Source organism: Anas acuta, chromosome 9, assembly GCF_963932015.1.
Source record: "Anas acuta chromosome 9, bAnaAcu1.1, whole genome shotgun sequence".
In the NCBI taxonomy this organism is placed as follows: Eukaryota; Metazoa; Chordata; class Aves; order Anseriformes; family Anatidae; genus Anas; species Anas acuta.
In genome coordinates this window covers 3,289,389-3,309,359 of record NC_088987.1, presented here as the reverse complement: position 1 = coordinate 3,309,359, position 19,971 = coordinate 3,289,389, and the positions used below count along the sequence as shown (strand labels likewise).

The following is a 19,971-nucleotide window of genomic DNA, read 5'->3' as shown; positions in this document are numbered from 1 at the left end:
CTGAGAATTTCAGTAGGCCAAGACTCAGCCATGTTTCAGGATTCAGCAGAAGATCACAGATACAGGGAATTTAAATCCATCTTCATTGTGCATGGGCTCAATTTCCTGATTGAATTATTTGTACAGGCTTCTTTATTGTTTAGTAGTTGTATTAATTTTTCCCTAAATTTCTACATTTGACAGCTACCTGATAAAAATGGTAGCTTTGGATCTCATGCTGATAGTATGAAATACAATAGGCCAGCATCACTCACTAACCTGCAACCTATTGTCATTTGCAGCAATCACCATCAAACCCAGATAGTCCATCCTGCTATTACAACTCTGACAACGCTTACTCTGTTGATGGAGTAGAATACTCCTCATCAGGTTTGGTAGCTAACCTGACCTTAAACAGCACCAATGCCAGAGCTAATGACAAGTACACTGAACCAATTGGTACGCTGCGCTTGGAGGTTAAATATCATAGCAACCACATGCTGCAATTTAAGGTAATTTCAGGCAAGAGTTTTGTAGTTTGTAATGTCCCATTGTTCAAAATAGTTCTGTTTACATAAATTACATAAATGTTAAGGTTTTGTAGACCAGGCCATGCTGTTTTTTTGTTTGTTTGTTTGCTTGCTTGTTTGTTTTTGTCCTATAAGTCTGTGCTAGAATTTACAATGAAGTTATATGAATCAAAGTTATAATGTCAGTGTATATCTCTAATGTCAGACAGAAACTCTGGAACTAAAGACATTATTTTAGTATACAGGTAAATTATGCTGTAAGCATAATTGTGATTTTAATATTTACTTTTGCATTAATTCTTCCACCTGTGTTCTAATTTTTTTAATGCCCTACTCTTTAGACTATCATTTGCTACTTTGCATTTAATAAGACTGAAATAAATGTGACAATGTGATGCACAAAATATAAGACATCAAGAAGTAAGCTGTGTGAGCTTACAGAATAAAGAAAACTTAAAAAAGAATCTCTTTTTCTGAGTTGTCTAAAAAATTACTAAAAGATTAATCAGAAAGGTATTTACCACACACATATGTCTATATTTAAAATATTTAAAACATGTAACATATCAATAAAATTTCAAATATAGATATATACTTTGAATTAACAGATTTAAATAATTAACCAGACATTAATGATCTGCGTTTCAATCCTTAAGCATGTTTTTTTTTTTTTTTTTTTTGTTTGTTTGTTTGTTTCACAAATACTGTGACAGAATTGGAGCAAAAATATATGTTGAAAGAAAATACTCAGCTTGGCAAAAGTATTCAATAATTTACTGTTTTAATTTTAACTAATTCTCAATTCCTATACTATAGGTAAGATTTCAAACAACTCATTGAAATGAATTAATTTTCATTTTTTTCTTTCTAGATTTATGATTACCAGAATGCACGATATGAGGTTCCTGTACCATTAAATCTCCCAAGCTCCCCAGTGAATACAAACGAGAATCGACTCTATGAAGTATCAGTTCAGAGAAAACCATTTGGTATACAGGTTCGGCGCAAAAGCACAGGGACAGTCATGTAAGCCATATTCAATCTATTTTATTTCATTTATTTTTGCTAGCTTTTTTCATCCCAAACCATTTTCTTCATATTTTTAAATACCTCAAGACGAGTTTTTTTTTTTATCCTTCCCATAAAATGGCACTGTCTGCTAAATGCCAGGTGCAGCTCTATCAGAGATGGCTTCACCATTGCATTGTATGAGAGCACTCACCAGGGAAAGGATGGAGAAGGCACTGTGAGCAATATCTATTTTCTCACAGTTACAGTTTTTCCCCCTGTCACTGTAGTCTGACATTTGCTCAGTCCTATGTCACATGAGGAAGTGCAGAACATAAGAAATTATTCTTCAGCCTAAAAGAAATGTCTTCCAGTGAAACATGTCACTAAAGACTGCTATAGTCTTTAAATTTATATTTCTTTATATTTATATATTTTTAAATATTATTCTTTTTATTTTCTTTCTACTTTAGCTGGGATTCACAGCTGCCTACCTTCACATTCAGCGACATGTTCATTCAGATTTCTACCCGCTTGGCATCCCAATATATATATGGATTTGGAGAAACTGAGCACACCATGTTTCGACGCAACATGAGCTGGCACACCTGGGGAATGTTCACAAGGGACCAGGCTCCTACTGTAAGTAGAAATGAACCTAATGTGCAGAAATGTTCAACAGTACTTTGAAGTCCAGTGAATGTCTGCTGGTACTGGACACACTTATTTGCTATGAATGTATTTATTGAGACTTATAATTTGGACAGTGTTTCAATGGCAATGGTCTTCTCTAAGCCTATTTTTGCTTTGTGACCAGCAAAACCAAATGTGTGGAGCTCAGGCTCTAAGTCAGATGAATATGGCTTTTAAGTCACAGCCCAGTGCTCCTTTATTATACTTCCTAACAAATTATTCTGAAAGATGGAAATGTATGAGGAAGTTTTGGGGTTCAATTAGTGCTTAGAGGGGTAAATCAGAAATCTTATGTCGGTGCATATATGAGTGCTATTTTCTACAAGATAACACAATGTTGGCAATTTTCAGGGAATGACCAGTGAAATAGTGGCAGTTTTTTACACCTATAACTTCTGGTTCAGATTTCAATATATTGAAATATATTGAAAAATAACATAATCTCCTGATCATACAGATAGATATCTGCTACTGCTGGAAAAAAAAAAGAGAAAATTTTGTCCTGGGAAAGCTCTTTCTTATTAGTGAGTTTTAAAGGCAGTAGTACCTTTGCTTTCCTTCATGCTAGGTCACTCTGAACAAGACAGACTCCAGTTGTCAAACTGAAATTGTTTTTCTGTAGGTGTGTTTCGTAGGTGTGTAGGTTATAAGTGTATACTTCTGAAGCTTTTTGTTTTAGATTTGGAAGTTGTGTGTCTCATCCTTTACTAATACTTTTTAAATAGATGTAAACGGGTCATTGCTTATGATGCTTCCACTTTAGAAATTATTTTATTTCGTTTGCAGTATAAGTTGAATTCCTATGGTTATCAGCCATTTTACATGGCTCTTGAAGAAGACGGCAATGCCCATGGAGTTCTCTTGCTTAACAGCAATGCAATGGGTAAGAAAATCATTTTATTTTCTCGATGTGTTTTATTTTTATGTTCAGTGGTTTGCAATAGCTGCTAATCCAGGCATCCTTTTTTCATTTCACTTTCCCCATTTCTAGATGTGACATTCCAGCCAACCCCTGCCCTGACATACCGCACCATTGGAGGAATTCTTGACTTTTACATGGTTTTGGGCCCAACACCAGAACTTGTTGTTCAGGAGTACACTGAAGTAGGATTCTTACCCTATTACAAACTAGTACTTTTTAGCGGACTGTTTGGTTGGTTGGTTTTCACCTATTCACTACAAATACTCTTTCTTATTTCTAGCTGATTGGACGACCAGTGATGCCACCCTACTGGTCCTTGGGATTCCAGTTGTGCCGCTATGGATACAGGAATGACAGTGAAATTTCCCAGCTGGTGGAGGAAATGAAGGCAGCTAACATTCCCTATGTACGCTGGTAGCACTTAACATTTGAGTTCATGTCTGAACTTCTGGCTTCAGAATATCAGTTAAGACCCTTTAAACACACACAAAACAAACAAACAAACAAAAAACAAAACAAAATAAAAACCACCCCACTACTATGGTAGAGAGGAGCAAACTCTATTTTATGCCATAGCTGCATATCTCTGCATGCTAAATGTAGAATGTTAAATGTGGTTTTGTTAAATGGTCATGTTAAATGTGGTTTTTAGGCTGCTTTATATTATCTTTTAATCATTCATAATAAAGAAGCACCCACAGATCCCTTTCTGCTGAGCTGCTCTCTAGCCACTTGTCTCCTAGTCTGTACCTGTGTCTGGCATTACTTTGTTGCAATAGTTTAAATTGATTGTTACTTAGCAGATGTTCTATAAATATGTGTTTGAGGGGAAAAAAAAAAAAGAAATAAAAAGAAAATGATTTTTTTCTTCATTGCTTTTGTGAATTGCAGGATGTCCAATATGTAGATATTGACCATATGGAACGGCAACTGGATTTCACTCTTGGCGCACGCTTTCAGGGATTACCAGCTCTAATTAACAAAATAAAAGAAGAAGGAATGAGATTCATCATTATCCTGGTCAGTTTGGCATACTTTTTTAAATTCGTCATTGCAGAATTAAGAATATATATAACAGCATTTCTAAACTTACTTTTTCAGCATAAAGCAAAAGTTTGTTACATTTCATTTTAGGATCCAACTATCTCTGGAAATGAAACTGATTATCCTACGTTCTCGAGAGGTGTGGAAGACGATGTCTTCATCAAGTGGCCAAATACCAATGACATTATATATTCCAAGGTACTATTCCTAGGAAATATATGACCATAGAGGTATGCCATATCCAAGTGAGCATCATGTCAGCTTAGACTTCAGTGCTATTCATAGGCACAGTCTGCTAACATTATGTTCATGCCTGAATGTAAATGATACATTGAATAAATACTGGAAACTGAATTGTCTTGAGTTTATGCTGTCATTTATAGTAGCAGGTAAGAATTGTTATATCTTTCTGTTGCTGGTGCTCAGTTATATTCAGCATGGTTTAATTATTTCAAAATGTTCTTTGTCCTGTAGGTCTGGCCGTTTCTTCCCAACGTTACAGTCAATGAGTCACTTCCTGAGCAAACTCAAATACGGGTAAATATTGGTACAGTATGGCTATTGTCTCAAATATAGAGGGAGAAGCACATTATTTAAGAAAAATAGCAGCAAACTAGTTGATAAAATCTCATGTCAGAAATAAGATGCAGAAAATGGCCAGCCTTCCTAACAAAGTAAAATCAGAAAACAAGTAATTATTTTTTGTTTTAGAAAATTCCAGCATTTTATCAATGGGATGCTTCCAGTGCTCTATCTTTTCTATTTTCCTATTTTTACAGCTCTATGGAGCACATGCAGCTTTCCCAGACTTCTTACGCAATTCCACAGTGGAGTGGTGGAAGAGAGAAATCCTGGAGTTCTACGACAATCCCCGTAACAAATCACTAAGTGTTAAGTTTGATGGCCTGTGGATTGTAAGTGTAGAAATGTGTCTGATTTTTGGTGTGAATGTGTGTCAAGCACGTGTGGAGCTGCAGACTGAGACTGCAGCTGCAAGGGTTCTCAAGGGCATCTACAATACAGCTTGTTTGTAATTTAGAATTTAGTGTATCTTGTTAGATTGAAGAAAATACAATCAGGTTTTGCTCTATATTTTTAGGACATGAATGAACCAGCAACTTTTTATAATGGCGCCCTTGAAGGCTGTAGAGATGACCTCCTTAATTACCCACCATACATTCCTCGTAAGTCTGATTAGTCTATAAAATAGCGTTAGGTCATTCTCACTAGTATGAAATTTCTTACATATTGGTACACGTGGCATGAATTCCTATATTTAGGTATATTAAACCACAACTAAACTCCTAACTGAAAGTGTCCCTTCTTTTCCAGGAATATAAGCACACAAATAATATATTTTTTAGAATGAGCAGTAATGGCACTTCTAAAAACTAAAGTTATTTGTAGTTATGTGACTACATATAGATTTTGATACCTATTTTATATGTAGGTGCTTTGTTTTAGACACGGTAGAGAATGTAGTCTCTCTTCTGCAGTTCTCTCTGATGAATAACGCGATTAACTGAAAATTCAAAAACTATTCCTGTGTCTCCTCTCATTAGCATTTTTCTATACAGTAAAATACCTGAAACACTTGGCTAGCATTTATCTATACATAAAAATAATTGACATTCTTAACTTGGCTTTACTTAAGTGCTGGTATAAGGCAGTACAACTCAGTAAATATTAACATTCATCATTCATCGCTCTGCTATTCTGCTATTAGAGTTGCTTACTGTGGTCTTCAGATATACATAGTTTCTCAGGAATCATCAGGAAGTTAATATTCAGGCATAGGCCTTAACCAGCACATTCACTACCCAACCCAATTTATGTTTATATGGATGACAGGCTAGGGTTTACAAAGATTTGCAATATCTGCTGAATTAGGTTATACTGAGTTTATTCTTTGAGCTACTCCAGAAAGCATCTATAACAGAGCTATCAAAACACTTAGAAACCCAGATGCCTGAACAGGACTATTGGAGCTATCCCATTTGATAAAGATGGAAATGTTCTTTCATAAGAAGTCACAGATGACAGTATAGATGCCCAAAAGAGAGTGAACACAAAAGAAATCACGAAAATTAACAAAAAATAACATTTGATATAGAATATTTCTCATTAAAAAGAAAATAAAATGTCTTTCTTCTTCCCTTATCACTAGATTTGGGATTCCGGTCAGATGGTTTAATTGTCAAAACTCCGTGCATGGAAGGTGAGCAGCATCTTCCGGATGGTACCCCGGTTAGACACTATGATGTCCACAGTCTTTACGGATGGTCACAAACAAAACCTACCCTCGAGTAAGTGAGATTTGCATAGTTTCTTGCTATCTCCAAAATGTGTTGCCAAGAACAGTTGGTGTCCATAACTATTGGCCCAAACCTGCCTGAGTCCCTTTAAGATGGCGGCGAAGTCTTCCTTTTCATCCAGTAGTGTTGATTCTGCCATTCTGTTCAAAGTGGAGTTTGGTGTTCAGAGTGTTCATTGGTGTTCACCAATGCTCCAGGTTTTGCAGCTGGCAGTATTTTAGTCACATTCCTGCTCAGCTCGCGCTGTGATCTCACCCGTGGTACAAGCAATGTGGGAGGAACCTGAGCAAGGACGTGCAGGAGAAGGCACGGTGGGTGTGTGCAGGTCTGAGCTGAAGCTGTGCTTCCGCTGTTGCAGTGCAATAAAGGCATTCTGCTGCTGGAGCCAAGCAGAAAAGAACTAGCTGAAGCATGTCTACACCAGCAGCTGCATCACTCACTGTCTCAGGACAGGCAAAGCCTTTATTTCACTGACCCTGAGCAGATGCAATTTTCAAGGTACCTTTTAACGGCAGTTTACCCAAGTCTGATATTAAAGAAAGCTACTCTTCACCTAGCTGCAGAGCAAGTCTTTGTATAGCAGTTCTAAGGGTTTCATCCATACACATTTTACATTGTGCAAGCCCAACTACTGACCTGTATTATGAAATAAGTTGGTCACGGTGCTATTTCTCATACAGTTTAATTGGGATGTAATAACTTGCCACCAATCGTTGCCCTGTCCCAGTGTGTTCACACATAACACGTTGACTTTTCAGCAGAGGTTTCTATTAAGAGTCAGCGTGCAAGGCCATCCTGGGGCGATGCTCAGCATTGTAAATGGGAGCAGTCAATCAAAAGGCATAGCTCTGCTATTCTGTTACAAGGCAGAACAGAGAACAGGTCTGAACATTTGGATCAGCTGTTGTTAACAGTAATTACTCAATGACAGTCTCACCTAATTACTGCAATTAAAATATAAAACACCTTTTGTTTCTAGCTAGTGCTAGGATAGCCTCTTTTATTTCTAGCATTGAGACCGTTTTAGCCTTATACATGTAGTGAGGAAAAATGAATATAGTTTTTTAAGAACATTAATTTAAGAAGGGCTCTGTAATCTTGGGTACTCAAAAATACTTGAGTATGGGTGAAAAGAGAAAACAGTGACATTTAAAACACACATTCTGTTCATAAAGCTTTCCTTTTAGGAATTTATTTTTTCACTTCCAAGGCAGATGTCATTACCTGTTCCTTAGTGAATAGGATCCCAGCTGACTTTAGATAACGTCTGATCTAATGATAGTATATTTGTGCTGTTTCATTTCCAATTCAATGAGTAAGCAAGGCACAGCGTTTTGTTATAGGTCTTAATAATCTTAAAGTCCTTAGTAACTTTGATGTTGCCATTAGACAAGAAAATACCAAGGCTACTTGATTTTTTGACTGGGTGGATGCTACCGCCAGCAGCATGCATGGCAGTGTTGTCGGTCAAGCAACACATGAGCCTGCTGGCAGGACAGGAAGGAAACTGATACCTCTGCTGTCAGCCAAATCACATGCAATTTGGATATTGTAAATAGGCAATAATTTAACACTGGGAGCAATATTGGTGTCATTCCTGCACATCAGGTGTGAACTGAAATGTAGTGAAATATTTTCTTCTCTGTTGAGAGGTACTGTAACAGAAATGAGTACGATAAATTACACAGCCTATACAGATATTCTCACAGTTGAAACAAACAGAAAACTGTTGTTTAAAAAAAAAATAAAAATGAGAGAGTGATGACAACTAAGAGATCTCTCTAATTAGATCTCTCTCTAATACTCCTTACTAAAGGAGTCATTGTGATACAGAAGATGTGTAGTAATAACTTATTCTAAGACTAAACCATCCAAACAATAAGATTGTTTGCATGCAAAAGCCACAATATGGAAGAAAAAAAAAAAAGAAAAAAAAAAAAAAAGCCAGTGTAATGGAAAAGTAAGCAGCGATATTTTTTTTTTTTTTTCCCAATTTGATACAATTTCTGTTCTGTATGAATTAGAAAGAGGAACCTTCTTTGTATCGGCTCAAGGTTATTCTTTTGTAACAAGGCTTTTGCACAGATGCAATAGCCAGAACCTTTAAGAGTGAATCTAGGAACCATTTTGAGGTAAAGGTTTAGAGGGCTTGCTGACACGAGGAATTGCTTTTCAAGAATCCGGCTTTGGCTCAGTCCTGAAGCAGAGAGCTGGCACCCCAGGTCAGGGAAACACTCAGGCCCTGGGCAGTTCTGTGGGCAACGTACACCTTCTTTGGATTTCAAATTTTAGCAGGACCTTCCAAAGATTGTTGAAGGAGGGTAAACGAAGCAGAGGCTGAAAATGTTTGGTAATACATTACAAAGAAAGAAAAGGTACTAGAAAACTTACTGTTTGTCTTGGAAGAAATAATTACAGCACATTAGTCTAGTTTAATTACTATGGCAATTTAAGTGACTTGTGTATTTTTGTTGTAATTATAGCATCACTAAAGCTGCAAATCCTGTCAAAAAATAAATAAATAGTGCCTTATTGAAGCAGCTGTTTAGGCAATTATTGTGGAGTTAGCATTGGAGAGCAGTGCAATTCAATCAGTGCAGCTTTCTAACTAGTACTGCAGTTCAGTTTTCTGCTGTAATGATTCACAGTATGAGTGCATGCCTGCAAAGGGATTCTTCGAAGAAACCAAGGCAGTTATGCATCCACACTAGACACACAGCATAGACCAGCAGCGGTAAGGTCTAAGTGTCCTCTGCGGGACAATTAGGAAACATAAATTCCTCTCTGCTCCACAACTTTTTTTTTCTGCTCCACAACCAAAAAAGCCTGTTTGGTTACCTTTGGAGGTATTTTGTGGCAATTGCCAAGGCTTTATTTAAGAAAATGAATCATTTTTCTTTATCTTATTTGTGGAATGGACCTAGCTGGTGAATTATTTTTCCATCCTGCTCTTTTAGAGCCACAACTTGTTGGCCTTGGGAGCTTCTGTCCAGCAAGCCACTGTCTCCCCTTCCAGCAGCAATGAATGAAGCCATCTGGGTTCTGTGACAGAGCCCCTGAATAGCCCATGACAGTCCTAAACTGGTGCTTGCTGTTTCCCTTTAACTCCTGACCCCAAAGGCTTTAGGTGCTGGTGATGCACAGCAAGGCCATGAGTTGGGAATCTTGAAGGGTACATTTGGTTTCTCCCTTCACATGGCTCATCTACACCGTCTTGCCAGGAGCAGTCTCTGGCTTCTACTGTCAGTCACTTCACATCAATTTCTTACCGTGTTGGTATTTCTGTTGTGATCACGGGTCCATGGCTTGCTTTTTGCTCAGGTATCTTTCTGGCAACTGGAGTTATGTTGACAGATCTAGTATTCTAGACCCCTTTTTATCTTCTTGGTTTTAGTTTTCTTCAGATTATTTTCAGCTGGTTCTGCAAGTTTTCTACAATAAAGGAATGATGTGCCATATACCACATTGCGTAGCCCTATAAAATGTGCAAGTTGGACTACGTTCGTGGTTTCCCACAGAGTAATTTCCCTCAACTGGAAGTCTGCATTTTAGCACCTCCTTGTTTTCCACAGGTTTTCTGGCACTTAATTTTGACTTTCTGCTTCTTTGCAAATCACTGTGCACTAACATCAAAACCACATTTGGACTGTATAGATCCATAATAATCTGTACAACAAAAATTCCGCCCTTTGTTAGGAAAGTATAAGATGTTATATTTATTTTCAAAGAGGATCTTATGTAATAAGTTCTCATGTAATTTATTTCTTCATCTGTTTTCAATGTCAGCGCTTTGCAGAATGCCACAAAGGAGCGCGGGATTGTCATCACCCGCTCAACATATCCCAGCAGTGGAAAATGGGCTGGACATTGGCTGGGCGATAACAAGGCAGCTTGGGATCAGCTGGCTAAATCGATTATTGGTATGTAGAAGAAAGAAGGTCTCTAATCAGTATATTCTGTGCAGTAATTCCTTTTCCTTGACTTACCTGCATTTAGAATTTATTGGTTTTAACAGGAATACACTCTTTGTTCAACAACCAGAATCCATGGTCAATTCCTTTGTGACTTCTTCTTTATTTCTCCCTTGGTTGTTGGGAGCTCCTTTATTCTCCTGGGACCGGCCACCTTCCCACCTTGTGTTCTGTCACATCAGTTATCATCTGCTGGTGCTGCTGTGCAACATATCTTTGTTTCTGACAAATCATCTCCCAACTTTTTCTTCTTTCTGTAGAAGGAAAACATGAGAAATTAGAGAAATTGTGAAACTTTTTTTTTTTTTAATCATTCAGCACTATAATATATACTATCTAGCACAACCATTAGCATATGAAAGGGGGAAGAAAAACAGCTGGTAACAATGAATTATTTCTCCTTTCAGGTATGATGGAGTTCAGTCTCTTTGGAATATCTTATGTAAGTTAATCAGTTATTATATTTTAATTAATTATCTTGACACTGTACAAGAATTTATAATATTCCAACTGGATTGTTTGTCAACTTTCAGACAGGAGCTGATATCTGTGGCTTCTTTAATGACTCACAGTATGAGTTGTGTCTTCGCTGGATGCAGCTGGGTGCATTTTACCCATATTCGAGGAATCACAATGAGAAAGGAACAAGAGTGAGTTTTAGATTTTTAATGGTTGTTAATGGATAGACCTTTGCAATGCAAATGTAGAGAACAGCTGGGGCATCACACAAGCCAGACAGTGTGAAAAAGAAGTACATTCCAAGCAAAATGGACATGAAAAGAACATGTCTCACTCTTCATCCAAAAAAAAAAAAAAGTCTTTGTATGCTAGCTCTGTTGTAATCCTCCCTCCTTGCATGGGAGGTATTATGCCTGAAAAGGGGCTGCTCTGGGATTTAGACCACTTGAAGGAAGCATATACTATGTTTGATTTGACTGAATTCAACTCCTACCTATTTTTCCCTGTAGGCCGTTTTGATTTAAAGTCACTACACTAAAGTACAGTGCTTTTATGGCAAATGCTGTTAAAGGTGCAAAACTGACATTGGAGTTTGAAGCCATAGTTGTCCATAATTGTTACAAGAAATGAGGAAATGGAACAGTGTAGTATGACTCTGGAATAAGAGTCAGGAATTTATGTACTTTACACATTTGCCACCATCAGATATTGTCCTTCCTTTAGGAATAAAGGAAAATAATTGCTTAAATGTAGGTCTGTGCTGGCCAAGGACTATATTGTAGAAGCTGTAAAACTAGATAAGTGGAAAAATAAAAATTGAAACAGCACGTAGATTCCAATTAGAGCTTCAAGTCTAGCCGAGTAGTGCTATTTGTGTGGCACATGTCTAATGAATCCGAGTCTCCTTTTCAAAAACTATGCGCTTATCTTGCCACGGCACACCTTTCGATAGGACTTTGAAAGCCTTTAAAAATGCAGATGCAGGGTTATCATGTTGCTTGCAGTCTTAGCCAATTTGCCAAGGTATTGTTCAATACATTTAGTAAAGATTGGAAGTGCTCCCTGACATCAGTCATTAGTGCTTTGGTCTCTTTTTCCAAGTCCTGAGTGCTGCCCTGCAGAAGAGAGGGATAATAAATTATGTACTCCAGGATGCGTAACACCTTCAGGACAACTTGCAAGAAGTATGTTTTACAGTATTCTCCGCAGGTTTTTCTCATCTTCCTTCTTTCTAGTTCCCCTCTTACGGATGACAGCCATACCTACTGTTTTTACTGTCACTTACGCCTTAACTGAAGTATAAATAAAATGGAGGTGCTCTAGTTTGGAGGCAGAGGAATTTGCAAGGGCCTACTGAAACTTTCACAGGTCTGTCTTGCCAGGCAGATTTTGATGCCTATTTGGTAATTACTACTACTACCACTGCTACTGTTAGATTTTATGAAGTCATGAGAAAAACATAAAATGAAAGATGCTAAATGTGAACTCTCTTGTAAACATCAGCATTACTTTTCTCCATAGCTGTTCTAAACACAGTAAGCCAGTTTGAATAGCAACTTTCTCTTCTCTTCTAGAGGCAAGATCCTGTTTCCTGGAATGAAACATTTGAGGGCATTTCCAGGAAAGTGCTGAATATAAGATACACTCTCTTGCCCTATTTTTATACATTAATGTATGATGCCCATGCCCATGGCAGTACTGTGATCCGTCCCGTACTCCATGAGTAAGTGTGACTTCTTTGTTCTCCTTGTCAAGAATTTCATCTAAGAATTCTGGAGTTAGGATCCTCCTAATGATGTTTTTGATTATTTAGAGCAATTTTCTGAAAAAAAAAGAAAAAAAGAAAAAAAAGCAGGAAATCGAGAATATGAGCTTTCAATATCAAGTTTTACTTTCACAGAGAACAACAGTTCTCATTTCTCTGTTTTATGCTATGCAAAACTGAAAATTTGCTTAGCTAAACTGAAAATTTGCTTAGCTAGAGTTAATGTATATATTTTAAAGCTCACCTGTAGCCTCTTTAGGGATAATCAACAATGATGTTCCATTGGATGCTAGACATATGTAGAATTAAAAAGCAGATGTTGCAAAAACTTTAAGCAAAGAAGAGGGAGATAATTCTGCCACAAGTCATGACAGAATTTTGCAGGGAAAATCATCTTTTATTTATTTATTTGTTTGTTTATTACTGGCCAGACTGATAGAATTGATTAAAAAAAATAAATAATAAAAAAGATAAGTTATTAGTTGTACAAAGCCTTCTTTGTCCCTGGAAGGACAAAGTTTATTTTTATCCTTTTATTATAAGATGTGCTCTAGTATATGTACACTTGTCTTGGCTAGAGATCATAGAGCTGTTTACATGTATTGTCTTGATTTTTTTCAACCACCTGCCCAAGAAAAAAGTGACACAAATTAGAAAGTGATTCACAATCTGACCACTACCTAATCTTAGTATTGCTGATATCTCCAAAGCAAAACTGATCTTTTGAGTTTTGTGGTCTAAATATCCCAAAACTCAATTTGTCAAAGAATGGCAAAAAAAGAAAACTAAGTAATAGCCTGCATTCCTGCAATGATTTTCACATTAGGATCTTTATGAATTCTTGGCAAACAATAATTGATCTATTTAAAAGGAAACAGATAAATAAAAGATACATTTTAGTTACCTGTCTCAGTTATTAATACTAGAATAAATACAGATGAGGAAATAGCAGATACTAGGAACAGTAGGTTGAATTACCGATGAAAACGTCTTAAAAGAACATTATGGAAAAGTTCAGCATTCAATGTTTAATCAAAATTCTGTTAACTTGAAGGTTTGTGACAGACAGAACAACATGGGATATATACGAACAATTCCTTTGGGGACCTGCACTGCTCATCAGCCCTGTAATGCAACCGGTATGTGTTTAAGCACCCAAGTTATATGAAAGTATTAATGTTACTTTAGCTAAAAATTCCTTGTTTGCTTTAACTTCCCTAAAATATGTATCTTTAATTCCAGAATGCTGTAACAGTGGATGCTTACATGCCTGATGCCATCTGGTATGATTACTACACAGTAAGTAATTTTCAAAATTGTATGTATTCCTTGTAATGCTGTTCAGATAGTAGCAGGGTGTGCTGAGGTGTGAAACCACTATCTCTTTTTTACAAACTTATGTTTATTACCATTTCTTGGCATTATAACAACTACATCTTCTTGGCTGATTTCTTATAAAGATCCTTAGTTCCTTTTATTGTAATAAATACTTGAACTATGTACTCCTGTCTCCTTCTTTCCCCCCACCTTTTATTGCAAAACATGACTATGGAATATCCCTTTGGTCAGTCTGTGTCAGCTGTCTTGGCTGTGTCCCCTCCACAGCCTACAAACTGGCAGGGCAGCATGAGAAGCAGAAAAGTCTGTGACTCTGTATAAGCACTGCTCAGCAACCACTAAAACACCAGTGTGTTTTCAACACAATTTCCATCATAAATTTGACATTTAGCACCACGCAAGCTTCTATGAAGAAAATTAACACTATCTCAGCCAAATATAGCATAAGAATGCTGGAATGGAGAAAAACAAACAGGGTTAGCTGCACCGGCCTTTCATGGAAGGTAAGAAAAGACTAGTAAGAAGGAGTAGGCATTAAAAATCACTTCATTAACCACACGTTTGTATTTCACCTGAATGGTCACTTTGATTCAGCTGTTCTCCCCTGAGGTTGATAAACACTTTTTTAGATACATAGCTTTATGGTTTCTCTTATGTAGAGAGAGAAATGTAGAGCATAATGTAGTTACTCCTGTGTTAACATCAGGATTTTAAGAAAAAACTCTTAAGGAATCTGCCTAGCAAAATAAATAAATAAATAAATAAATAAATAAATAAATAAATAAATAAATAGTTATTATTTCATTCTAAAATAACTGTAGAGGGAGATCGATTCAACAGAAGACATTTTGTTTTATTTATTTTTTTTTCATAAATAGGATACAAATATTGGTGTTAGGGGAAAATCAGTAACTCTATCGGCACCTTTGGACCATATCAATCTTCATATTCGAGGCGGTTACATCCTCGCGTGGCAACAACCTGCTAATACAACTTTTTACAGGTACAATAAGAATAACTGGAATATTAAAATTTAGTTGTAATTATCATATTAATTAATAATATCATATTATTACCAGTCTTTAAAGAATACATTTATAATAGCACCTGAGATTTGTGGATGCTTTTTTTCTTCAGTTTCCTCTTAACGGTCTCCTTTAAATATAATACTGTGGGGCCAAGAAAGTGAGTATCAGAGACCAGGCAAATGGCTGACAGTATTTCTAGAACAAGTTCTAACACTTGAGAGAGACAAAATGTAATTAGCTGAGGATATTAAGGAAAACATATTCTGTTTTTCACAGCCGGAAAAACTCAATGGGACTTATTGTTGCTTTGAATGAGTCTCAGTTGGCAGAAGGACAGCTTTATTGGGATGATGGTGTTCGCATAGGTACGTATAATGTTTTCTTACCATCCTAAAAAACCTTTCCAGCTGTGAGGGTGGTAGAACACTGCAACAGGCTGCCAAGAGAGGCTGTGGAGCCTCCATCTTTGGAACTATTCAAAGCCCAAATTAAAACAGAGAAACAAAAACCAATGAAAAGAACTGGAAAGAGATGAAACAAATTACAGCAGTCCATGAGCAGCAAATAATGTTCAGCAGCTAGCTAACCACTTTTTGTCTGCTGTTCTAATAATAACGTTGTTGTCCAAGTGGAAACATGAACCTATAAGAAATTGCAACCCTTAGCCATCACTTTGGAAAAAAGGCTTTTGTGGTTGCTTCTGCCTTAGAAGTCCTCAGTGTAGTAGGGGGTGTTTGAGCATATGCCAGACTGCTGGCCAAAGCAAGCCCAATTCTGGAGCATGCCCTTACCTGAGCATGCCTTCAGAGACAAAAGTTAAAGCTCCAGATTAACAAAGTGATTTCTACTGATTGAGACCACAGAATGCTACAATTTGTAGAATTAATCTTTGGTATCAAAGAAAGGGTGTCCTGGACCTAAGGGAGCAAATATAACAAAGACTTGTCCTCAAACCTATGGGAGCCATAACCATAGGAAATGTGGGAAACTTTCACTAATTTCCTCAGCATTAGTAAATCTAAATTGCCTTCAGACGAGATATTTGCATGCTGTTTATCCTTCCTATGCAGAGCTTATTACCCTTGTAATAACAATAAGCCATTACCTGAGATTATGACAAATAATGCAGAAAACTGTTATGTTACACAGTGATGTGTAGGTAAGTTTGCTGTAGAGCAGAAAGGCAGTACCTTCAATGGTAAACTGGTAAAATATACAACAGTGAGTTCAAAGAAGCACCAACATATATGATAATCATGTGTACATACACATACACACACACTTCTTCAATTGAATGTTTTATAATATTTTAACTGAACAGCTAAACAGCAAACACATTTGATTGTAAACTTTCTTTCTAACAGATGCATATGAAGACGGTGCATATCTGCTAACATCATTTACTGCTAAGCAGGTAGGTAATGCTAGCTAACATTCAGTTTCTGAATAATCACTTGAGGTGATCATCGTCATATTTTTAACTATTCGTATTTTAGTCTGTCCCTTTCCAAAGTTTAGATATTCCTCTTTCAGACTGATTCTGGATGACAGAGTAATTGTTATTCAGTAGGGTGAAGACTGTTGTGGGTCTCTAAATGTTGCTTTAAAAACTTCTTTGAGATCTTAGCAGCATATATGAGTGCACACTAGAAGAACAAACTTGTTTGTCATTCTTTGTACTGGTATACATCAGAGTAACCTAGTTTATTTCAGTGGGGGTATTCCACAGAGGTGCACATTCATTTTAAGGAGTTGGCCCAGACTGAAAGCTGCAGGATGGATGTTGGTGCACATCCTGTAACTGGAGATGGTTTCTCACAGGGCACTGGGTTTAATCCTGTATCAGGCCTCACAGCAGCTGGGATATGAGGCATAACTGCTGTCCCAGTGATAGCAGGGAGGGTCTGTCCATGCAGCAATTAAAGATGCAGCAGATTCTAGGATCTAGATAGACTAACAATGTGAAGAAAACTGAAGCCTTTGCATTTGGAAAATAAATAAAAATATACAGACATATTTTCTTTAAAATGCATGAGAAGTGAAGAAAGCGATTGAAAGGCTCAAGTAGACTTTTACCCATGTAATGATTGCATCCTATTTCATTCCTTTTCCTTTCAGAATGTTTTAGATATCACAGTTGTGCATCATGGTTACAATGATCCAAACAACTTAATGTTTACTGAAATTAAAGTGCTTGGCTTGAGCACAACTGTTGGGCAGGTGGCTGTATTGCAGAACGGTGGGACAATTCCGTCAAGTCACAAGGTGGACTACAACAGCACCACCCAGGTGAGACGCTGTTTTTGGCATAATGCCACCTTCACAGCTGAATATGTCTTCTTAAGCCTTTGGGGATTCAGCTCTCAGATCCAATACCATATTTAGAGGATAGTTCAGCAGGACATACAACCATTAACTGACAGTCACTTTTAGAAAGTACTGTTTAACAGAGAGTAAATATTGTGCAGGAGGTGCGGTAGAGCTTTTAAGTACAGAAATTACTGTAGAGGAAACCACGCTGCTCCTGACTGTGAAGAAATGTTGGGTTTTGTTTTGTGCTGGTTTCTACTCTTCCTAATAGCTTACTCACAGCTTGCGATTTGAAGGAAGGAAAAGCAGCAAATATTTCTGTAGTCTCTACGTGACCCTATTGTTGTCGGTTTTGTCTGACAACTTTTTCATTTCCTACCTCTGTTTTCTAACGCCATTTCTTCTTCTGACAAGTCAGATTTGAGCTGTAGGCAAGGCAGCACAGGGCCATTATGTGTACAAGTCCAATTCCATGCCTCTGAAGTTATCGGCTAAGCTTCTCACCAACTTCAGAGTGCCAGGCTTTCCATCTGCACGGGTCATGTCTGTCCAGAGCATTTTTTGACATATTACATATGTCAAGCACTGCTAAAGCCAACTGAGACAAATGTGTAGAATTGTATCACCACTCAAGACAGCATTCCAATGGAGCATCTTTTAAATGCAAACTGAACTACTGAGGCACCCAGTCTTGCCAATTTTCTGGTAGAGGGAGACTGTCTAATTTATTTTGCTATTGGGATCTTACCACCCTTTCTTTGAAATTCAGTACTGAGTTAAGTCTCAGTACTTTCTGTCTTTCAGTGGAAAGCCAAAAGTATTTAACTTTTGTATATAACGAAACAGATGAATTAAAAAGAAGATTAGAAGAAGAAAGTAAGATCGTAAAACAGAATGGACATATTTCATTCTGTTTCTTTTTTTTTATTATTATTATTTTTAATTTTGGGTGGAAGAAAAAGAAATTGATATGCACAGCTGAATTGTAGTTTGTTCTAAGTTTTGCTGCATTTTATTTATAAACTTATATCCATTTATGTATATATTCCTCAGCACTAAAAGTTCTTCTGAATGAAGGGATGATAGCTTCTTGATCAGAAATAGAAAGCCTATGCTGTCTAAACTAACCAGTGATACAAACACAAAAGAAAGAATATTTTTTAATTATTATTTATATATATAAAAAATCTACTACACTCTGTTAAATCAGAAAGCAAAAACAAACAAACAACACAAAACAAAACAATGCAAAATTGTACCCTCAATGTATAGTTACCATTTTTGTTTTTCCACAGGTCCTGAGAATCACACAGCTTCAACTTCAATTAGGCCAAACCTACACAGTGCAATGGAGTTAAAATTCCTTCCAAATAACATTGGCCATATTGCTGAATTTTTTCTTTGTTTTAAAATAGGCTTGAAATGTTCATACTGCTACTTTGTAACCTAAAAATACTTTATTCTGTAAAAACATACAACTTACATTCAGTTCATATCAAGGTATCATGTGTATAAAAAAGACATAGTTCAGTATTGTTGAAGGCTAACTACAAGCTCTCCATCTAATGCAAAACTTATGTTTTAAATACTATGGCACTTGTGTCATATTTAAAAACTGAAATCTGAATATAAAATTCTGTTTTCTTTAAGCAGAATTTCTGGCTGACTTCATGTTTGGTAAATTTTGCAAACCAAGATGCAGTTGGTATTACCTGCATGAATTTGGGGCCATAATTCTTCCCATATTTAACTTCTATCATCTTAATTTTAACTCTGCCATTGTAAATCACTATTATTGAGAAGTATTTAAATGCAGATAAATTAATGTTCTTAGATTATACTTTTAGCATGAAACAGTGTTGCAACTTGTTCAACTATAAAATATTAAGGTATTTGCAGAAGTCATGCAAAATATTTTGTATGACTTCAGCCAGAACTTTGTGTTCCCCAGTGCTGAAGTTGCAAAAAATAAACTTGAAGTTTCAAGGTTAACTAATAAATATTGGTCTCTGAGTTTTTATTTCACTGAAGGAAATGTCGTATGTTTACTATAATAGCAATTCATGTTAACGACTTTCTGTATCCCAAGAGTGCAGCATACAAACTAAACAGATTGGTAAAGCATGTTTACAATTAAATTTGATGGGAAAAAAATGCTGTCAGAAGTAGTAGTCATCTCTACTGACTGTGCTTAAAAATAATTTAAAGGCTGCTTCTCTGCTTTAAAGGTTTGTAGTAGAACAGCCAAGTAGCTAACATCTCATAGGAAGACTGGTGTACTAATAGGACTGAATTTGCTGAAATTTGCCTGTAAAGTAAGGAATTTGGAAATGAAGGGGAAACAGGTAATAAAACAGATGAATAGATCATTTAGATCATTTAAGAATGAATTTACCATTTTAATGAATATTTTTGTCCAAAGGAACAAAGTACAATCTTGAGCTAGTGATGACCAACTGCATAAACAAGCAAACACAAGGAAATTGCTTCAGAAAGGAGAGGTGCAGGTTACTAAGCCTTTGACCCATCCCCTGTCAGGTTATGTGCTACCACTTGGGGCCTACCCAACTGATGTGGGAAACATTAGGCACAGACAAAAGCTTCCAAGA

The 19,971-nt window shown here is 36.7% G+C and overlaps 1 protein-coding gene across 1 annotated transcript in view; it reads left to right on the top strand.

Annotated features, from left to right (window-relative positions):
* SI (sucrase-isomaltase) overlaps positions 1 to 19,362 on the top strand; it is a 53,747-nt gene extending 34,385 nt beyond the window's left edge. The window contains exons 26-48 of the mRNA XM_068691799.1: positions 282 to 491; positions 1,381 to 1,535; positions 1,991 to 2,159; positions 2,997 to 3,093; positions 3,202 to 3,314; positions 3,413 to 3,538; positions 4,024 to 4,152; positions 4,267 to 4,374; positions 4,651 to 4,713; positions 4,956 to 5,090; positions 5,276 to 5,360; positions 6,344 to 6,482; positions 10,278 to 10,411; positions 10,870 to 10,904; positions 10,996 to 11,112; positions 12,496 to 12,644; positions 13,741 to 13,825; positions 13,929 to 13,985; positions 14,903 to 15,027; positions 15,329 to 15,417; positions 16,417 to 16,466; positions 17,171 to 17,341; positions 18,658 to 19,362. Of these exons, the coding sequence (XP_068547900.1) occupies positions 282 to 491; positions 1,381 to 1,535; positions 1,991 to 2,159; positions 2,997 to 3,093; positions 3,202 to 3,314; positions 3,413 to 3,538; positions 4,024 to 4,152; positions 4,267 to 4,374; positions 4,651 to 4,713; positions 4,956 to 5,090; positions 5,276 to 5,360; positions 6,344 to 6,482; positions 10,278 to 10,411; positions 10,870 to 10,904; positions 10,996 to 11,112; positions 12,496 to 12,644; positions 13,741 to 13,825; positions 13,929 to 13,985; positions 14,903 to 15,027; positions 15,329 to 15,417; positions 16,417 to 16,466; positions 17,171 to 17,341; positions 18,658 to 18,720 (2,604 nt within the window). The 3' untranslated portion in view covers positions 18,721 to 19,362. The remainder of the gene's footprint in view (positions 1 to 281; positions 492 to 1,380; positions 1,536 to 1,990; positions 2,160 to 2,996; positions 3,094 to 3,201; positions 3,315 to 3,412; positions 3,539 to 4,023; positions 4,153 to 4,266; positions 4,375 to 4,650; positions 4,714 to 4,955; positions 5,091 to 5,275; positions 5,361 to 6,343; positions 6,483 to 10,277; positions 10,412 to 10,869; positions 10,905 to 10,995; positions 11,113 to 12,495; positions 12,645 to 13,740; positions 13,826 to 13,928; positions 13,986 to 14,902; positions 15,028 to 15,328; positions 15,418 to 16,416; positions 16,467 to 17,170; positions 17,342 to 18,657) is intronic.
* The last annotated feature ends 609 nt before the right edge of the window (positions 19,363 to 19,971 follow it).